The sequence below is a fragment of the Oncorhynchus clarkii genome, chromosome 13, assembly GCF_045791955.1.
Source record: "Oncorhynchus clarkii lewisi isolate Uvic-CL-2024 chromosome 13, UVic_Ocla_1.0, whole genome shotgun sequence".
Taxonomy (NCBI): Eukaryota; Metazoa; Chordata; class Actinopteri; order Salmoniformes; family Salmonidae; genus Oncorhynchus; species Oncorhynchus clarkii.
This window is the reverse complement of record NC_092159.1, coordinates 23937167-23957935: the sequence shown is the minus strand read 5'-3', so window position 1 is coordinate 23957935 and position 20769 is coordinate 23937167. Positions and strand designations below refer to the sequence as shown.

General features: G+C 46.9%; 1 protein-coding gene across 1 annotated transcript in view; it reads left to right on the top strand.

The window, feature by feature from the left end:
- Positions 1-19931, top strand: part of LOC139424673 (nucleolar protein dao-5-like) — a 40691-nt gene extending 20760 nt beyond the window's left edge. The window contains exons 4-6 of the mRNA XM_071176736.1: positions 13140-13297; positions 13467-15956; positions 18765-19931. Of these exons, the coding sequence (XP_071032837.1) occupies positions 13140-13297; positions 13467-15956; positions 18765-19711 (3595 nt within the window). The 3' untranslated portion in view covers positions 19712-19931. The remainder of the gene's footprint in view (positions 1-13139; positions 13298-13466; positions 15957-18764) is intronic.
- The last annotated feature ends 838 nt before the right edge of the window (positions 19932-20769 follow it).

The window sequence follows — 20769 nt, the reverse complement described above, 5'->3', positions numbered from 1 at the left end:
AGGCATGAGCAGCAGCTACGTGCGGAGTGTTAGTGGAATTCCCACGAGAGAGTAATGGTTAATGTGATTGGATGTTAATTACAGGTAGCCTAGTCAAATATTTGACATTGTGGTGTTTTTGGGTCATTCTCATGAAACCATTAAAATACCATGGCAGTAATGATTTTAAAAACATAATTTAGTAATAACAAAATATAATAAAGATTTTCTTTACCTTGAACAGAGTAATTTCAACACTGGAATGTATTATTCTTGTATTTAAAATTTCAGCAGAAACTGCATTACCGCACCGTGTCTGTCTGAATTTATGTTGTAATTGAAACAGTTAAATGGATGTTCTACTAGATCTTTTCAAATGACAGAAATTAGTAACTGAATAGTCATGTATAATAATGAAAAAATGAAGTGTCCATGACTGTTTACACACAGAGAATTTTAAATAAAGTTTGATTTTGAATGAAGCAACATGTCTGCTTCAAGATGGCTACCAGTTAAGCAGATCTCTTTATATTTCTCCATTTAAAAGTGAAACATTCTTTTGTCAGACTGCGTACACGACGGTGTTGATTATCATTACCGAGACAGGTAGTTTTCCACATTTTAGAATAACTTTTCTTTGAAAATATAATTCATTAATGTCCAATTATGTACAGTTGAAGTGGGAAGTTTACATACACTTAGGTTGGAAACAATAAAACTTGTTTTTTTCAACCACTCCACAAATTTCTTGTTAACAAACTATAGTTTTGGCAAGTCTTTTAGGACATCAACAAGTCATTTTTCCAACAATAGTGACTTAATCTGTCTGTAAACTATCACAACTCCAGTGGGTCTGAAGTACACTAAGTTGACTGTGCTTTTAAACAGCTTGGAAAATTCCAGAAAATGATGTCATGGCTTTAGAAGCTTCTGATAGGCTAATTGACATAATTTGAGTCAATTGGAGGTGTACCTGTGGATGTATTTCAAGGCCTACCTTCAAACTCAGTGCCTCATTGATTGACATCATGGGAAAATGAAAAGAAACCAACTAAGACTACAGAAAAAAACTTTTAGACCTCCACAAGTCTGGTTCATCCTTGGGAGCAATTTCCAAACGCCTGAAGGTACCACGTTCATCTGTACAAACAATAGTATGCAAGTATAAACACCATGGGACCACGCAGCCGTCATACCGCTCAGGAAGGAGACGCGTTCTGTCTCCTATAGATTAATGTACTTTGGTGCGAAAAGTGCAAATCAATCCCAGAACAACAGCGAAGAACCTTGTGAAGATGCTGGAGAAAACCGGTACAGAAGTATCTATATCCACAGTAAAACGAGTACTATATCGACATGACCTGAAAGGCGGCTCAGCAAGGAAGAAGCCACTTCTCCAAAACTGCCATAAAAAAGCCAGGCTACAGTTTGGGGACAAAGATCGTACTTTTTGGGGAAATGTCCTCTGGTCTGATGAAATAGAACTGTTTGGCCATAATGACCATCGTTATTTTTTGAGGAAAAAGGGGGAGGCTTGCAAGCCAAAGAACACCATCCCAACCGTGAAGCACGGGGGTGGCAGCATGTTGTGAGGGTGCTTTGCTGCAGGAGGGACTGGTGCACTTCACAAAATAGATGGCTTCATGAGGATGGAAAATGATGTGGATACATTGAAGCAACATCTCAAGACATCGGTCAGGAAGTTAAAGCTTTGTCGCAAATGGGTCTTCCAAATGGACAATGAACCCAAGCATACATCCAAAGTTGTGGCAAAATGGCTTAAGGACAACAAAGTCAAGGTATTGGAGTGGCCATCACAAAGCCATGACCTCAAACCCATAGAACATTTGTAGGGAGAACTGAAAAAGCGTGTGCGAGCAAGGAGGCCTACAAACCTGACTGTTACATCAGCTTTGTCAGGAGGAAATGGCCAAAATTCACCCAACTTATTGTGGGAAGCTTGTGGAAGGCTACCCAAAACGTTTGACCCAAGTTGAACAATTTAAAGGCAATGCTACCAAATACTAACTGACTTCTGACCCACAGGGAATGTGATGAAAGAAATAAAAGCGGAAATAAATCATTCTCTACTATTATTCTGACATGTCACATTCTTAAAATAAAGTGGTGATCCTAACTGACCTAAGACAGGGAATTTTTACTAGGATAAAATGTCAGAAGTTGTGAAACTGAGTTTAAATGTATTTTGCCAAGGTGTATGTAAATCTTCCGACTTCAACTGTACATTGAGTAACAATTTGCTTCGTCATCATGTTTTGCTAACAATAGAGCAGGTTCCTCATCCTCCAACACCATTCTTACTTACCGCTGCAATTTAAGGCCAGTTGCTGTAGAGAGAACTTGTGTTTCGATAATGAGTATTTAATCCTACAGACTATATTTTTAAAATATATATAATAAACTATTAATTTAACTATTTACTAATTGTTATTTTTCTTTGTCTTCTTTTTTAATTGCAGACAGTCAGCAAGTGACAAAAAGAAAGCTTTAGCGAAGGCTGACAAAATTTTGAGAAGTTTACATCAACCCAGAACTGCTGGAGGAGGACAGAAGGAAAGAGTGGTTAGGTGTTGGAGAGGTTACAACAAGCGTAATTAGCATATATATTTAATATATATATATATATCTGTGTGTCTATAGGAAATCAATACCCTACAGTGTTAGGATGTCTACACATGCGCACACAGTCAGTAAGCCATTCAGTCCTTTCTATAGGACACACAGTCAGTAAGCCATTCAGTCTCTACTACAGAATGACGTGTCCATAACTGTAGGATATTTCCCATGTTTTGAGACGTGCTCATTTCATGTCATGCTTCCTTTCCATTTCCAGATATCAAAAACGAAAGCAAAATTGTAAAATCAGATCTGACAAAGAAGCAACATGAAAAGAAGAAACATTTTACAGACAAACTGCTAAAAGCTATATTGGACATAACACCAAGCGAGGAAGATGATACACAACATGTTCAAGAAGCAAAATTAAGTTTTCAAAATCTTCAAGAGAACCTCGTGTTAGGGTCGCATCAATTCGAATCTGGTATCAGGATAAATATGACATTGAGTCAACGATTTGTATACTATGTATTTTTTTATTAGCTAAACAATAAGTGGTAAATGCAATTTTCGTATATACGGGCTCTCTGCCCCACCTCGCAGGGCAAAACGGAGAACTGACTTGTTCTTGACAAAGATATTATAAATATACTCTGACAGAAATAGTTCCTGCTTCTGAGCCGGCCTGTCAGAGTAGAGACTGGGTGTGGTTTAGACTCACCCAGCCTATCGTTGATTGTTGGCGCAGAGCTGGTCCCGGCCCCCGGGTGTTCCAGATGATAGATGTAACTGTTGCTGTGAAGAATATCTATGCACTCATGCTCGATACCGTTATCTCGCACCTGGCTCCTGTTATCTAACAAAATACCGTTTGTTCTCGCAACACTACATTCTGAATGTGCCCCCTCCCAACTCATTGCACAGTTCCTGTCTTCATGTTATTCTGTATTTTTCCATTATGAGAAAGGCTCATGGCCCTGAAACTGTTAACGTTGTTTCAAGTCAGCTATGTTGCATAACACATACACACATCCACACAAGCCAACAGCAGATAATATTCAATCACATATATGGTAACGGGCTATAGTGCATAACACAGAATCCTCATAATCCCCAAGAAAACAGACATTCTCACCTCAGCAGGTAAATGTCCCTGCCATCAACTCGACTCCTAAAATAAGAGCGACGTCTCTACAGACACCAGGACCAAGGAAGACATCTACCCCAAAGGAATCACCCCAAAAGAGGAACCGAAGAACACACCATCACAATTGAGGTCAAAGTTGCGCTTCACAGAAGAGAAGCTGTTGAAGAGAACCAAAGAGATGATCAACCTAAAGAAAAGACTGAAAAGACCTGAGATGAGGGTCAAGAGGAAGCAGGTAATTGTCAACATGGAAGGCAGAGAGTTCCAGAAGAGAACTACAAAGAGAGGTCATCCGAGAACATTACCCAATAACAGCCAGAGAAGACTAATGCGCAAACTTGTTAGCCGCTTCCTTCATCAAGCTGACGTCTCCACTGTAACAGACGGGAAATCCAGACACATTCTGTAAAAGGGCCAGATATTCTGAAAGAGCCTAATGGACACTATAGCAAGTCTTCATAGAAGATTTGTCTGAGAAGCCAAGGCACAACCTTTCCGAGGCTCAATTCTTTAAACTTAAACCATTTTGGATTGGCCAGCGAAGAGTCAGACAGAGAAACATGCTTGCAAATGGCATGAAAACTTTGGCTTGAAGATAGAGAAGCTGCACCAGCTTGGGGTCATAGAAACATCATCCCCAAGGGACACTAGGCCAGTGTGTGTAGTGACAATGACATGTTCTGTTTTTGCTTGTTTTTATGTGTTCTCTGTTTTTAGCCCATGTATGGTGTTAAATTGTCAGATGTTTTTAAATTAATGCTCAAAAACACTTCAGACCTGGTTATTAATGCCTAAAAGGGACATTTGTTGACGCAGGTCTTTAAAGATTCCAACCAGTCACTAGCCTGCCTGACAGCTTGATTATCTGGCTGGCCACACGAGGGGGGTGCCATGGCGACGGAGGGGGATTCTAATTCCCTGTGTCTGTATTCTCTCCTTTTCTCTATCTGGAGACGGTGCCCTTGTCCTGTTTTAAGCAGTTTGTTTTTGTCTGCCCATCCCGCCATCTCTCCTCCTTTACTCCTCCCTTCTGTTTATGTACAGTACCAGGAATTTAGCCAGCACCCTCCCGCTGCTCCCCTCCCTCCCCCGTGAGGGCATCTGTCATTTTGGTGGGCCTTAAGACTCCCTCTGAGAATGGGAGGAATCCAGGGTGTTGTATAAGATGGGGTAATGTGTGTTGAGAGCCATCCATATGGGAATGCCATCAAAATGGTCACAGGAATGAAATGGCAGTTACACCTCATGATCTATTAATTAGATGACAATCTATGTAGGTCCGATACCTTTTTGACTTGCAGTCTGACTCAAACATGCATTATAACAGAGTTGTTTACTAACTAAAAGCAGACAATTGACTGTCCACTCTAGCTCTTGTGAAATGCAGTCACACAATGTTCCTGTCCCGACCCCTCTCCCCCCTTTGGGGATGAAACCATGCCGTTTCGGCCACAGGCTTGAGCAGGGCATAGTTACTGTTTAACGCAGATGCCCCCTACACATTATGATAGTATAGTACCCAAGGCCTCTGTAAATGGGCTGTCTCTGGATCAGTTGCTAGAGATTTCCACAGCAGAGGCACTTAATTGAAAACCTAGACAAGCCGATTTAGGTATTTTGTTCTCTGTGGTAACGGGATGTTTCATTGCCACTGGGGCAACACAAGCCCCAGGAATGCCTTCTGTCTCAATAAGCAGCACGAGGGGGCTGTTTTTGGATGGCTCACTAGCCAAGCAGAGCACTGTCCGAGGCAAGGTTCCATTTGCTGGAAGGTGGCCCTGGAGAGAAGAGGGCGAGAGGAGAAACTCTGACAGGGAAGATGGCCATCCCCCAACAGGGATAAAGTATACCTCTGGGGCACCTTCTCTTTTTTTAATAAAAAAAAACAATTTAACTGCAATGTGAATCTGTCGACTTGCGGTGCCAAAGGAGCCTGGCTGTGTCTGACAGTGAAAAGAGGGGGGAGACTCAAATGAAACTGTCCCGGCAACACTTTCGCTCTTACCCAACAAATGTTAGCCTATTGTATCATTGTCATCACATAAAATGTATACATTTTTAATTTCCATTGAATTACTCTTTCAATAGCAGAGGAAGCTGACATTTGTATTGTAGAAAAGGGCTGGAGTGTCGTGCACGATTTAATAGTTTAGAAATGAAGCCTCTTTTTATGGCAAAGCTTTCATAGATTGGCAACATATCGGATACCCCTTCCTGTTGTATCCTTAAACGGCTCTGACTTAGATTACGTGGACAACTACAAATACCTAGGTGTCTGGTTAGACTGAAAACTCTCCTTCCAGACTCACATTAAGCATCTCCAATCCAAAATTAAATCTAGAATCTGCTTCCTATATCGCAACAAAGCATCCTTCCCTCATGATGCCAAACATACCCTCGTAAAACGGACTATCCTACCGATCCTCGACTTCGGTGATGTCCTTTACAAAATAGCCTCCAACACTCTACTCAACAAACTGGATGCAGTCTATCACAGTGCCATCTGTTTTGTCACCAACGCCCCATATACTACCCACCACTGCAACCTGTACACTCTCGTTGGTTGGCCCTCGCTTCATACTCGTCGCCAAACCCACTGGCTACAGGTTATCTACAAGTCTCTGCTAGGTAAAGCCCCGCCTTATCTTAGCTCACTGGTCACCATAGCAGCACCCACTCGTAGCACGCGCTCCAGCAGGTATATTTCACTGGTCACCCCCAAAGTCAATAATTCCTTTGGTCGTCTTCCAGTTCTCTGCTGCCAATGACTGGAACGAACTGCAAAAATCTCTGAAGCTGGAGATTCATATCTCCCTCACTAGCTTTAAGCACCAGCTGTCAGAGCAGCTCACAGATCACTGCACTTGAACATAGCCCATCTGTAAACAGCCCATCTACCTACCTCATCCCCATATTGTATTTATTTATCTTGCTCATTTGCACCCCAGTATCTCTACTTGCACATTCATCTTCTGCACATCTACCATTCCAGTGTTTAATGCTATATTGTAATTACTTCTCCACTATGGCCTATTTATTGCCTTATCTCCCTTAACCTCATTTGCACACAGTGTATAGATTTTTTTGTTTTATTTTTTCTACTGTATTATTGACTGTTTGTTTATTCCATGTGTAACTGTGTTGTATGTGTCGAATTGCTACGCTTTATCTTGGCCAGGTCACAGTTGTAAATGAGAACTTGTTCTCAACTAGCCTACCTGGTTAAATAAAGGTGAAATAAAAAAAACGGCTGTGAATCTATTGCACCACTAGGGCATATCAACCAAGTATTGGCTTTGAATCCCTTGTTGACACTTACCAATTGCTTGTAGCCACAACAAATATACCAAAGCCGTTGAACTAGTGCCACCCAAGCAATTAATACTGTATGGAAAGCAAGTAATACTGTATGGAAAGCAAGTAATACTGTATGGACTCCACTGAGCTTTGACTCGCATCCCTTCTTGACTCCCTCCCTGAGGATCAGGAGGTTCTGAGTTTTTCTGTGAAGACGAGATGGAGGGTCACGTGAGGTTACCGCTGCACGCACAGATGACTGGCCTCGCCTCCCATCTCTCTCTCCTTCCTTTCAGAAGCAATCTCTCGCTCTCCACTCCCCCCCCCCCCCCCCCACCTTAATTGAGTGCTCCTGTCGTTTCGCGTTCCCTACGTGGAACTGACCCAGATGAGAAGTCCAATCTGCGTCCGTGTGCGTTTAGTTCATCTGTCCACTCGCTCCCTCTCTTCCATCATGTTAGTCCTGTCGCTCCCTCTCTCTTCCATCATGTTAGTCCTGTCGCTCCCTCTCTCTTCCATCATGTTAGTCCTGTCGCTCCCTCTCTCTTCCATCATGTTAGTCCACTCGCTCCCTCTCTCTTCCATCATGTTAGTCCACTCGCTCCCTCTCTCTTCCATCATGTTAGTCCACTCGCTCCCTCTTCCTTCCATCATGTTAGTCCACTCGCTCCCTCTTCCTTCCATCATGTTAGTCCTGTCGCTCCCTCTTCCTTCCATCATGTTAGTCCTGTCGCTCCCTCTCTCTTCCATCATGTTAGTCCACTCGCTCCCTCTCTCTTCCATCATGTTAGTCCACTCGCTCCCTCTTCCTTCCATCATGTTAGTCCTGTCGCTCCCTCTCTCTTCCATCATGTTAGTCCTGTCGCTCCCTCTCTCTTCCATCATGTTAGTCCTGTCGCTCCCTCTTCCTTCCATCATGTTAGTCCTGTCGCTCCCTCTTCCTTCCATCATGTTAGTCCACTCGCTCCCTCTCTCTTCCATCATGTTAGTCCACTCGCTCCCTCTTCCTTCCATCATGTTAGTCCACTCGCTCCCTCTTCCTTCCATCATGTTAGTCCACTCGCTCCCTCTCTCTTCCATCATGTTAGTCCTGTCGCTCCCTCTCTCTTCCATCATGTTAGTCCTGTCGCTCCCTCTCTCTTCCATCATGTTAGTCCTGTCGCTCCCTCTTCCTTCCATCATGTTAGTCCACTCGCTCCCTCTCTCTTCCATCATGTTAGTCCACTCGCTCCCTCTTCCTTCCATCATGTTAGTCCACTCGCTCCCTCTCTTCCATCATGTTAGTCCACTCGCTCCCTCTCTTCCATCATGTTAGTCCTGTCGCTCCCTCTCTCTTCCATCATGTTAGTCCTGTCGCTCCCTCTTCCTTCCATCATGTTAGTCCACTCGCTCCCTCTCTCTTCCATCATGTTAGTCCACTCGCTCCCTCTCTCTTCCATCATGTTAGTCCTGTCGCTCCCTCTTCCTTCCATCATGTTAGTCCACTCGCTTTCTCTCTCTTCCATCATGTTAGTCCTGTCGCTCCCTCTCTCTTCCATCATGTTAGTCCACTCGCTCCCTCTCTCTTCCATCATGTTAGTCCACTCGCTCCCTCTCTCTTCCATCATGTTAGTCCACTCGCTCGTTTCGTCACTGTGTACCTGTTTAGTTCCTTTCCTCCCTCGTCTAATGCAGTCTCGTCTAACGCGGCTCACCACCGCCCGTCTTCAACTAATTCCCCATGTCATCTAAAGGCACAGCATGACCTCTTTCCTGTTTTTCCCCCACTGCTCTTTACCATGCAGTCAAGGTCCTGCTCCCTCTGTCCCATCGACCCATTACAGTATAATAATGGTGAAACCTAAAGGCCTTTTGAGTCTCGCAGCCTTTATTTGATCCCGCTAACAAATGGAAACAAATGGTCGTTCCTGTTGGGAGAGGCGATTTGTGGCCAGGCGTGCTCGGCCGGACCACTTCAGGCCCCTCGTACGACCGTAAGTTTTTTGTCGTTGTGAATTAATCTGTGTTGTCGGCTGTGTCCAAACCATGGAGAGCCAATCAAAAGAACAGCGTGACGGATATTGGGGTAATTGACTGAATCGCAACAATGCCATTAAAACGGTCAGTTCCTCTGTTTCCTATCCCTTTTTGTTTTGTTTTAGACGCTGTGTACGTATGAATCTGTTCTGGAGAAATGAGAAGCAAAGCATTGATTTTTGCACGAACACAGTGCTGCCATTGTTTCATTACACCTGGTTCTTCTGTGTGCAGAAACACGCTGGTAGCATGGTGTAGTATATAGCCTTAGGCTAACCATATAAATTGCCCATTTTTAAGCAACTGTTTTCAATGTAGCGCTCTGTAGCACGGGCTACAACTCAACGCACAAGCCTGTCAGTGTGAACGCCTCACACCAGTCTGTACATGTAGATTGCACACACCAGTATCACGCGTGTCCAAGCGTAGCTCTGTAGATGTACGTTACTATTCCCTGCTCCTCTGTTGCATAGCGTAAGGATAATCGGTCAAGTGTGCTCATAAATGCAAGGGCGGGCACACACACACACACTTGACATTCAGTTAGCTCAGCAGTATGCAGGGGGATGGGCACTGCCTTGCTCTGGGAAAAGGCGCTTCTGGATCCTGTGGCTTCTCCACAGCTGTCTGGCACCTGTTAAAGTGACCGAATGGCAGATCTAGGATCAGCTTACCTTCCAAATCCATTACCTCAGCCAGGAGAGGGGTAATTTAGAAACTGACCTCTATTGGACAAGTATATTACCTACTGTTCAGTTTTGTGCCTACTGAACACGAAAACAGGAGTGTTGGGAAGGTTGAGCTCCACTGTTAAGAAGAGGGAGTGTTTTAATGGATCAGTGGCTCATGTCCGCCTCTAACCCTCGATTAGTCTCCTCTCTGTCCTTGGAATAGTACTTCTCTCAACCCTCTTGAGTGCGACCCTCCCCCACATCCTGTTATTTTTCCACAATCACTCTTTCCCACTCCATCATTCCCTGTATCCTTTCCTCTTCCCCCACTAGACTGGGATTAGAAAATGACTAAGCGATGCGTTGCAGGCAGACAATGAATGGGCCTTGTTAATGGTTGTCTGTTAGTTCTTGAAATTGCCTTTATGTAGTGCAGGATGACTCTTGACTCTTCTCGCTTACTGTACGGTGAGCACTGAGCAGGTGAATGACCACTACTGACTTTTTGATCATAGAAAAGTCCCAAGCATATTAGCTGACATTAGGCAGCTGATCGAATGGTACTGAACCAAAGTCCTACACTGAGTGCACAAAACATTAGGTACACATGCTCTTTCCATGAGACTGACCAGGTGAACTCTGCCTTCCATGTTGACAATTACCTGCTTCCTCTTGACCCTCATCTCAGGTCTTTTCAGTCTTTTCTTTAGGTTGATCATCTCTTTGGTTCTCTTCAACAGCTTCTCTTCTGTGAAGCGCAACTTTGACCTCAATTGTGATGGTGTGTTCTTCGGTTCCTCTTTTTGGGTGATTCCTTTGGGGTAGATGTCTTCATTGGTCCTGGTGTCTGTAGAGACGTCGCTCTTCTTTTAGGAGTCGAGTTGATGCCAGGGACATTTACCTGCTGAGGTGAATGTGTGTTCTCTAGGGGAGGCGGTGTCTCCTTGACGGTTTTGAATAACTTCTTCATTTTGCTTCTTGAACATGTTGAAGTGTATCATCTTCCTCGCTTGGTGTTCTGTCCAATACAGCTTTTAACTGGTTTTCTTCTGGAATACCTTTTTGAGTTTTCCCGACACTTTTTTTCTTCATGTTGCTTCTTTTGTCAGATCTTCAGTTGTGATTTTACAATTTTGCTTTTGTTTGTTTGTTTGATATCTGGAAATGGAAAGGAAGCATGACATGAAATGAGCACGTCTCAAAACATGGGAAATATCCTACAGTTATGGACACGTCATTCTGTAGTAGAGACTGAATGGCTTACTGACTGTGTGTCCTATAGAAAGGACTGAATGGCTTACTGACTGTGTGCGCATGTGTAGACTTCCTAACACTGTAGGGTATTGACTTCCTATAGACACTGTATGAGGGCATAGGCTTCCTGTAGACTATATATACTAATTACGCTTGCTGTAACCTCTCCAACACCTAACCTCCCTCTCTCCTTCTGTACTCTTCCAGCAGTTCTGGGATGATGTAAACTTTCTCTCTAAATTTTGTCGCCTTCGCTGAAGCTTTCTTTTTGCCACTTGCTGTCTGTCTGCAATTAAACAGGACATAAAGCAAAATATCAACAATTAGTAAGTCATATTTAAATAGTCTGATTAAATTCTCATTACCCGTAACACAAGTTCTCTCTACCGCAACTGGCCTTAAATTGCAGCGGGAATGGTGTTGCGGAGGATGAGGAACCTTAGCATGTTTTTCTAGAGAAGACATGCTGACTAAGCAAATGTTTACTCAATGTACATAATTAGACATTAATGAAGTATATTTTCATAGATTTCAAATGTTCTAACGTTTTTCTAAATGTGGAAAACTACCTGTAATAATGATCAATACTGTTGTGTATGCAGTCTGACAAAATAATGTTTAACTTTTAACTGGAGAAATGTAAAGAGATCTGCTTAACTGGTAGCCATCTTGAAGGTACTGGCAGATGTGTTGCTTCATTCAAAATCAAAATCGCACTTTCAGTTTTGCTTGAATGCTGCCATCCACGGTTTCTGGTTAGGGTAGGTTTTAATAGTGGGTACAACATCCTATATGCTTCCTGATAAACTCAAGTCACTGTATCAGTATATTTGTCTATTATTCTTGGAAGGTACCCAGAACAGATCCCAGTCCGCGTGATCAAAACAATCTTGAAGCATGGATTCCAATTGGTCAGACCAGCATTGAGTAGTCCTTAGCACGGGTACTTCCTGTTTGAGTTTCTGCCTATAGGAATGGAGTCGTGGTCAGATTTGCCAAAAGGAGGGTGTGGTAGGCATCCCGGAAGTTGGTTGAGTGTTTTTAGCAGTGCAAGTACTACAGCTGATATGTTTATCGAACTTCAGCAGCCTTTTACTCAAATGTACTTTAAAATCCCAGCTACAATAAATGCGGCCTCAGGAAATGTGGTTTCCAGTTTGCATAAAGTCTATTGAAGTTCATTGAGGGCCGTCGTGGTATCTGCTTGAGGGAGGATATACACGGCTGTGACTACAACTGAAGAAAATTCTCTCGGGAGATAATACGGTCGGCATTTGATTGATGTATTCTAGGTCTGGTGAACCAAAGGACTTGAGTTCCTGTATGTTATCACACTTACACCATGAGTCTTTAATCATGACACACACACCCCCGCCCTTCATCCCGGAGAGATAGGTATTCCTGTCTGCGGGATGAACTGAGAACCCAACTGGCTGGACCGACTCGGACAGTATGTTCTAAGGGATGCCATGTTTCCGTGAAACAGAGTGTTAGTCCCTGATGTCTCTCTGGAAAGACACCCTCGCCCTGAGCTCGTCAACTTTATTATCCAGAGACTGAACATTAGAGTACTATACTCAGTAGTGGTGGGTGGTGTGCCTGCCTCCTAAGTCAGACTAGAAGACCTCTCCAGGTATCTCTCTTCCGCCGGTGTTGTTTTGGGTCGGCCTCTGGAATCAGTTTCGCTTCGGGTAAGTCGTATTCCTGGTCGTAGTGCAGGTGCGTTACCTCCGCTCTGATATCCAATAGTTCTTCACGACTATGTAAGACACATTTTTCTGGGCTAACAATGTAAGAAATAATACATAAACAAAATACTGCAAAGTTTTCTAGGAGCTAGGCAGCCCTCTGTCGGTGTTATTTTATCATTTTAATATTTAAAAAAATTACCTAATTTAACTAGGCAAGTCAGAACAAATTCTTATTTACAATGACGTCCTACCCCGGCCAAACCCTAACCTGAATGACGCTGGGCTGATTGTGCGCTGAACTATGGGATTACCAATCACGACCGGTTGTGATTCAGCCTGGAATCGAACCAGCGTCTGCAGTGATGCCTCTAGCACTGAGATGCAGTGCCTTAGACCGCTGCGCCACTCGGGAGCCTGTCATTGCGTCCTCTTGGTCAGGTTACTGTAGATGTGAATGTGTTCTCCATAACTTACCTGGTTAAATAAATAAAGTGTGGTGTTCCCCAGGCCTGCCGCTGGTCACACTGGATTGTTAATGGGCACATCCAAGCCAGCCGCGGCCGGCTCCAGCAGACCTGCAGCTTCCAGAGTCGGTACCACAGCCCCTACTACTGGCAGGACTACCACAGTGCAGGCACCGAAACCTACAGGCCCTGCCAAGAAAGGTGCACATGCCTTACAGGTTTTGTACCATGAATGAAACCCACTTGATTCTATTTGTATTGGTCTTGTGAGCATCAAGTTGATTTTGAGATGCATACAGGTGAAGGTACCATTTTTAGATTTTTAGTTGATGAGATAAGCATGTTATAAATTATTTGGTCTCTGTTACAGATGTCAGCAGACCAGCAACCACTACCGCAGCCAGAAAGCCGGTAACATCCACCACTACCAAAACGACCAAACCTGACCCCCCTAAAGCGACTGCAGCCTCCAGACCCGAGCCCGCCTCCAAAAGGCCCCATCCCACCAAGGCGGCAGACACCAAGCCAGCCCGCCCTACATCACAGGACCCCAAGCCCCTGCCCACACGTAAAGCCCCTCCCACCACACGGCCCCCTGCCACACGACAGCCCCAGGGTAAGACCCCCCCTGCCTCCCCCAGCAACAAGCCTGTGGGCAGCACCGCCCCCCAGTTGGTCAAACGAGCCTCTAAACCAACCCAGTCTGTCCTGCCCTTCACTGCCAGACCTGGAGCTCCCAAGTCTGCAGCAGCAGTGGCTGCCACAGCAGCAGCTGCCGTGGCAACAGTCACCATGATAGCCACAGCAGAGCCAGAAGTGGCAGCTTCAGAAGTCCCAGCACCAGTGTCTGCATCTTTGCCAGCAGTGGCCCTAGAGTCCAGAGAAGAGGTTTCATCCCCAACTCCTCAGGATACTACTTCTCCATCTCTACCACAGAGCCCACTCAGGCTGGCTCCTGCTCCACCACAGGACTCACTAGTCACTGTTGCCCAGGAGGAGAGGTCTGAACAACCAGAGACTGTCCCAGCAGCCCCGCCACAGCCAGCACCAGACCAGACCTTACACCAGGACATCCCCGCAGCAGTGGCTAGGGCTACACCCAGCCCTCTGGATTCCTCAGAGAAAGCCCAGCTCAACATGGATGAAGAAGAGGACGAGGAGAGGGAGGGCAGCCAGCGGGTGTCTGTGTCAGAAATGAGCGGCTCCCAGCCCACGGAAGAGTCCAGGCCGGGCTCAGCCGGCCCTGCGGGTTCAGGGTGGTGTGCAGGCGGCGCCCTGCTATCGGAGCTGGACTCTGAGGTGAGCTGCAGCCAGCAGGGGGCGTCGGAGCTGAGCGCCCCGGGCGTCCTGGAGGGCACAGAGAGTATGGATGACCTAGGAGACGCCAGTCTGAAGGGTGCCATCGACATGGAGGGTATGTCTGCCTCGGCCGGCTCGCCTGACTTTGAGAAGGTGCCCGACATCCCGACCAATGATTTTGATGACGACGATGAAGACGGAGACCGGGTGTGCGACATGGAGGTGGGTTCGGAATGGGCGGATGACCCGAGAAGAGCGAGGCGTGATGAGGATGACGATGTGGAGATGGCCAGTGAAGGGGTGACTGAGAGCGGGCTAGAAAGCTACGGGAATGCAGACGAGGATGACTTTGCAGAGGATGAGAGACTGGACAACCTGAACCAAGCCCTGCCTGCCCTGGCCGCCCAGTGGGACCAACCCAACCCCAACTCCTTTTGTGACCCCTGGGCCCAGCCGCACCCCCAGGCTGCCTCAGCCTCCCCCCTGCAGACTCCTACCAGCCCCTCAGACCCCTGGCAGGCTGATATGGAGACACCCACCCAGTACTCCACTCAACCCTGGCTGCAGCTGGCTGCCACACCATTTGTTCCAGCCCTGCATGAGTCCTCACACCAGCCTGCCACTGCATCTCCACTTGAGAAAGAGACCCTAGCCCAATTGCACTCCCTGTCCCCCATAGCTGCCTCCGGCCGCGGCATGTCACACTCCAGCACCCTAAGCGCTACGGAGCTGGCTGTCCACTGCAACAGCGAGACAAGCACCAGCACCCCAGAGGAGCTCTGTGACTACAACAGCAGCTCCGGGGTGGAGTCCCGCTCTGAGGGGGGGAAGCTCCACACCCTGCCTGCCGCCCTGGCCCCCATGCGCTCCCTCCAGCCTGAATTGGAGGACCAGGACCTGGGCATCCACCTGGAGAGAGAGGACTGGGAGGTGTCAGAGACCCTGCCAGCCAACGAGGTCCCAGGGGACCCCGCCACAGCACCCACGTCCAACCCCTCGTCCTCCTCTACCACGGAGGATGAGGCCAGCGACACGGAGGGCGAGGCCCAGCTGGATGAGCTGGGCCAGGGCATCCACAACGCCACCTTCGACTGCAAGCCCGGCGCCCAGCGCTGCCTGTCTGCCCTGGAGGAAGGGGAGGAGACCAGTGGAGGCGCAGAAGAGGGTGGCGACACCCCCCAGTCTGCCAACTCGGTGGCATCCTACGCTTATGACATGACGGCGTCCAACTCCAGTAACCACTCCACTGCTGAGAGCTGCGCCAAGAGCCCCGGCATCTTCTCCCTGGAGGAGCTGCCTGAGGAGGCCAAGGAGCTGGAGCTGACCCTGCCGCCGCCCCAGCAACAGGCCGCCTCGGCAGACTCCCTCCTCGTCTCCAACCCAGAGGAGCAGCAGTACATGTTGTGTGGGACGCTTGAGACAGAGCTAGGGGACACGGGGGATCTGAAACCCCTGGACCCCGCGCTGTTCGTGGCCCCCCAGCAGCCCGGGGAGGGCCCCCGTGTCACCCAACCGCCCTATTACTCCACTGTCTGTGAAAACACTGAGAACTCTCTCACAGGTAATGTATAGTCCCCCCCTACTTCCCTACATACCCAGTAACACACCTTTTACCCACCCCTCCCCAAAGCCCTCTGCTGTTTTAGTCATCATCATTTTGTCCCCAACCTCTAACTGGGGTGGATATGATCAAAATGTTAATTTAAAAAAACCGAGCAAAAATAGGGAAGGGAAGTAATAAAGACTTTAAATACAGCAGTGCCACTTCCCTCGTATGATATTACCTTATGAGTATATGGCTTAACTCCTGTATGTGCAATAGCTACAACTATTACTATTAGAATGTGTGTTTTTCTTTTCTTTTTAATTAACAGATCTGAAACATGAACTGGCATGGTTTGATTTGCATTGACTGGGCTGTTGTGACGCAGCTCTTAAGAACAACCAAGAAGAAACATATAACATAACAAAAGCAAATGTGGAATGAAATGTTCAACTTTGTATTTATCCGATATACTTTTTACTGAACAAGAAAATGCTGATGAATGTTGATTGTATTGTCTTGCCGTTTTCCATCATGAAGAAACAGACATCTGTCCTCATCCGCCTTCCCCTAAGCACTCCCCCTTTCCTTCTGCACTTTAAGGTTAGACTGCCCCTCCCCCCTCTTTCTTACATTTGTCCTTTTTGGAGTATTTACCATTACCAAGCTTTAAATAAAGATGAGATATTTAACGTGACTCCTCTCTCCCGGACAGTTTTATTCAAGTGGGGATTGGGGAGTTGGATGGCACATATTGTATCACATATGTTAAGCCCTAGAACATGGGAGTCGAGGTTGTGTCAACCTTATGTGGGAGACCATTACATACCCGTGGGGCCATGTGGATTCAAAAGCACTAAGTCTCCCCGCAAGGAAGCATTCATACCTACATACCTATAAACATACATACACTCCTCACTCTACTCCCACCATCCCAGAATAGGGCTCAACGGAGACATTATGGAGTATGTCTATCAAACTCCCACCACCTCTCAGCTGCTCCTCTTCCGCACTGTGACCCCCCCCCCCCCCCCCCCCCCCCATATGTAAGACCTGGTGGAGTGACCCTTCCTTGCCCCGCTGGATTCCTCCATCGCCAAACGAACTGAGAAACAACGTCGAGAAGGTTCGCCATCATCCGAAACAGAAGAGCACACCCACCAGTGTTTTCTTTTCCTCTAGTAATGTGTGTTTTGCCTTTTATGTTTCCGTTCTGCCCGTCCTCTACATTGTTTGAGATCTCTCTGTTATATCTACAAATGCATGTCCACCGCGCACCATTTTTAACCGCACTGTTAAACTACTTTACCCTTGGGACGCCTTGTTTGCATGTCACTGACTGACACTCATTGGCTTTGGTTTGGTTTGAGGGCATGGTCCGAAATGGCACCCTGTTCCCTAAATAATGCCCTGGTCAAAAGTAGTGTACTATATAGGCGACATGGTGGCATTTCAGACGCAGTCCAGTTCACATGAGGTGGTGCTGCTGTCTATATACTGATGCATGGTGAACGGTCTTGGCTTGCATGTTTCACTTACTCACCAGCTCCCGACGGGGACTGAAGGAAACTGTTGGTTGTTCACAAGTGTTTCTTTTAATTTCACAAGACTATAGTTGGTAGTTACTGCATATACGGGAAGTTGGGCTGCTTTATTGCACACCAACAAAAAAAATATTATCGGCATATTTTGTTTTGGGAAGTCACATTTTGAAAAGGTTCATGAAAATGGTTTGCGAAATTTGCTCTCTGCTTTAACTTCCCCAGCCAGTGGCTCCTCCCACCTCTCCCTGCTGTCGTCATGTCTCCTGTTCTCCCGGTGTTTCACTTCACCCCTGTCCCCACCTCTTTTTAACCCGCTTTGCTTTTCAGGCTGTCAATGTTGCACACTTTTGCCCACGATATCATTGTGAGTGAGGAGGTAGTTCCTGGGTTCAGTAGTCATATGTTGACACACTTAGGCTATCCTAAACCATTAGGCCCAGCTACAATTGTCAATTTAGCGTTCAAACAGCCCCGGTGCCAGAAATGTATGAAAAACTGCCAAAATAATGGAAACACTTGAGTGAATGAGGATTGCGAAGTATATTAAAGCAGGTGCTTACACACAGGTGTGGTTCCGGAGTTAATTAAACAATTTAACATCCCACCATGCTTAGGCCATGTATAAATAATGAGTTGGCCATTATTTTGGCTACCATGGCTATGCCCCCATAGGATGACAATGTCCCCCCACAGGGCATGAGTGTTCACTGAATGGTTTGATGAACATGTCAACCATATGCCATGGCCGTCTCAGTCACCAAGATCTCAACCCTGTTGGAACACCATATGGGCGATTTTTGGAGCAGCGCCTGTGATTTTCCCACTGCCTTAAAGGAAAATGTAATTTCTGGTGGAAGAATGGTGTTGCATTCCTCCCATTAGAGTTCCAGACACTTGTAGAATCTATGCCAAGGTGCATTGAAGCTGTTCTGGCTCGTGGTGCCCACCCCTATTAAGACACTTTATGTTGGTGTTTCCTTTATTTTGGCAGTTACCCGTACACTATAATAGTTGTAAGTTGCCTGTGATGATACACAATACATCACTTTTCAAGCCACAAACACGCAAATTACAATCTCTCGACGCTAGATATTTAATGTGTAGATCACCAGAACACTACATCACTCAGTCTTAAACTCCTCTCACTAACATCTCCTTGGTACACTCAATACCCACAGTCTCTGTTCTCTGCTCTCACCCACAATGCACTGCTCCCTCATTTGTCTCTCTCTTTCTAACGCACGCTTCCCACTGGGTGTGATCTCCAATTTTTCCTCCCCAGGGCTCAACGTGCTCCCCCAGCCACACTGCCGCCGCGACCACCACCCCAACCCCCACTGTGACCTCTTGACCCCACCCAGGCTGACCTGTGCTGACCTGCCCCCCCGGAGCCCTCGCCTGCAGGCCAGCCCCCAGCTCCGTAGACTGGAACGGCACCAGCAACAACTACTAGAACTGCAGCAACGCAGAGAACAGCAGGGAAAACCCAAAGAAGAAGAGGCGAGGAAGAAGAGCGAGAAGGAGATGAAGAAAAAGGAGGCGGAGCAGCAGCAGGAGGAGGAGGAGAAGCTGAGGAGGGAGGAGCTGAAGCAGAGGCAGCAGATCATGCGGTGGCAGCAGGAGCTGGAGGAGCAGGCACAGCAGACGTCACCACAACAACAGCCCCAGAAAGGTCAGGCAACAGTGCTGCTTTCGCCTTCCTCTGGTCTCCATACCATTTATGAAGCCCTGGAGAGTGATGAAGAGGGGAAGCAGATTGAGGTTAATGTCCATCTCGAACAATGCGAAGAAGCCCCGCTGGAGAACGAGGTTGACAGTAACCATGACCGTCGAGAGGTGTTGGATGAGGACGGAGCTGATAGCAACTCCACCTCCACTCTCAGTCCCTCTCCAGACTCCCCCGAGCAGGAAGAGTCCCGGGACGCCTCCCCACCCTCCGTCTCCCCAGAATGCCCCCCTCCCCTGGACCTGGACTGGGGGAAGAAAGTTGACATTGTCCAGCAGCTGATCAACCAGACCTTGCTGCTGACGGGCGATGGCTGCTCCTCCCTGCTCCTGCTGCCCGGAGGCACCTTGAGCCCCCTGGAGGCCAGCCTGTGGCCCAAACTGCTGCCCCCCCTTACCCCTCCCTCAGCCACAGTCACGTCGGTCAGCAGCTTCTCCCCGGAGGCCCCTGGCCAGTCCCCCCAGGGTGAGTGGACAGTGGTGGAGCTGGAGACACACCACTGAGGGATGTAGAGATGTGTGTTTCACCATTTAATGGTTGCACACACTGTTGTAACAACACCTCTTTTACCTTTCCTTGCCATTCATCATTGCAAATACAACACTACTGTTTGATACACTGAACTAACACCACTGTATTTTCAAACATGATACCTTTCGATTGGGGGGCAAAGGACACTGACAACATGGTTATGTCAATCACAGACTGACTCACACTGTAATTTTACACCTCTCTCTCATGCTAAAACTATGTTAGGTTACATACCAGCAGCCCCAGAGGGCTACTACCTTGATTAGACTGGTTGACTGAAGCTTCTGGGCTAGCTATTTGGGTAGAATAGTGACTACTTGTTAGCCATTGTCAATTTTACTGAAGCTAAAACTACTGGATTTTAACATTTATTTAACTAGGCAAGTCAGTTAAGAACTAATTCTTATTTAGGAACGGGGGGGGGGGGGGGGGGGGGGGTTTAACTGCCTTGTTCAGGGGCAGAACGACAGATTTACCTTGTCAGCTCAGGGATTCGATCTTGCAACCTTTCGGTTACTAGTCCAATGCTCTAACCACTAGGCTACCTGGCGCCCCAGGTACACACACACACACACACACACACACACACACACACACACACACACACACACACACACACACACACACACACACACACACACACACACACACACACACACACACACACACACACACACACACACACACACACACACACACACACACACACACACACACACACACACACACACACACACACACACACACACACACACACACACACACACACACACACACACACACACACACACACACACACACACACACACACACACAGTTTTGATGTGGTGGGGGGGGGGGGGGGGTCCTAGGTGGTTCAGTTCACACTGAAGATGTTGAACTACTGACTTGGTTTATGATTATTGGTCTGAATTACTGATGACAAACTGCACTTGACTAGACCAGTATCCTATAATGATCACTCGATGCCTGCTTAGCTTTGTGCTTCAAAACTGTTTGATTTACTATAGAGCAGCAAATCATAGAAATA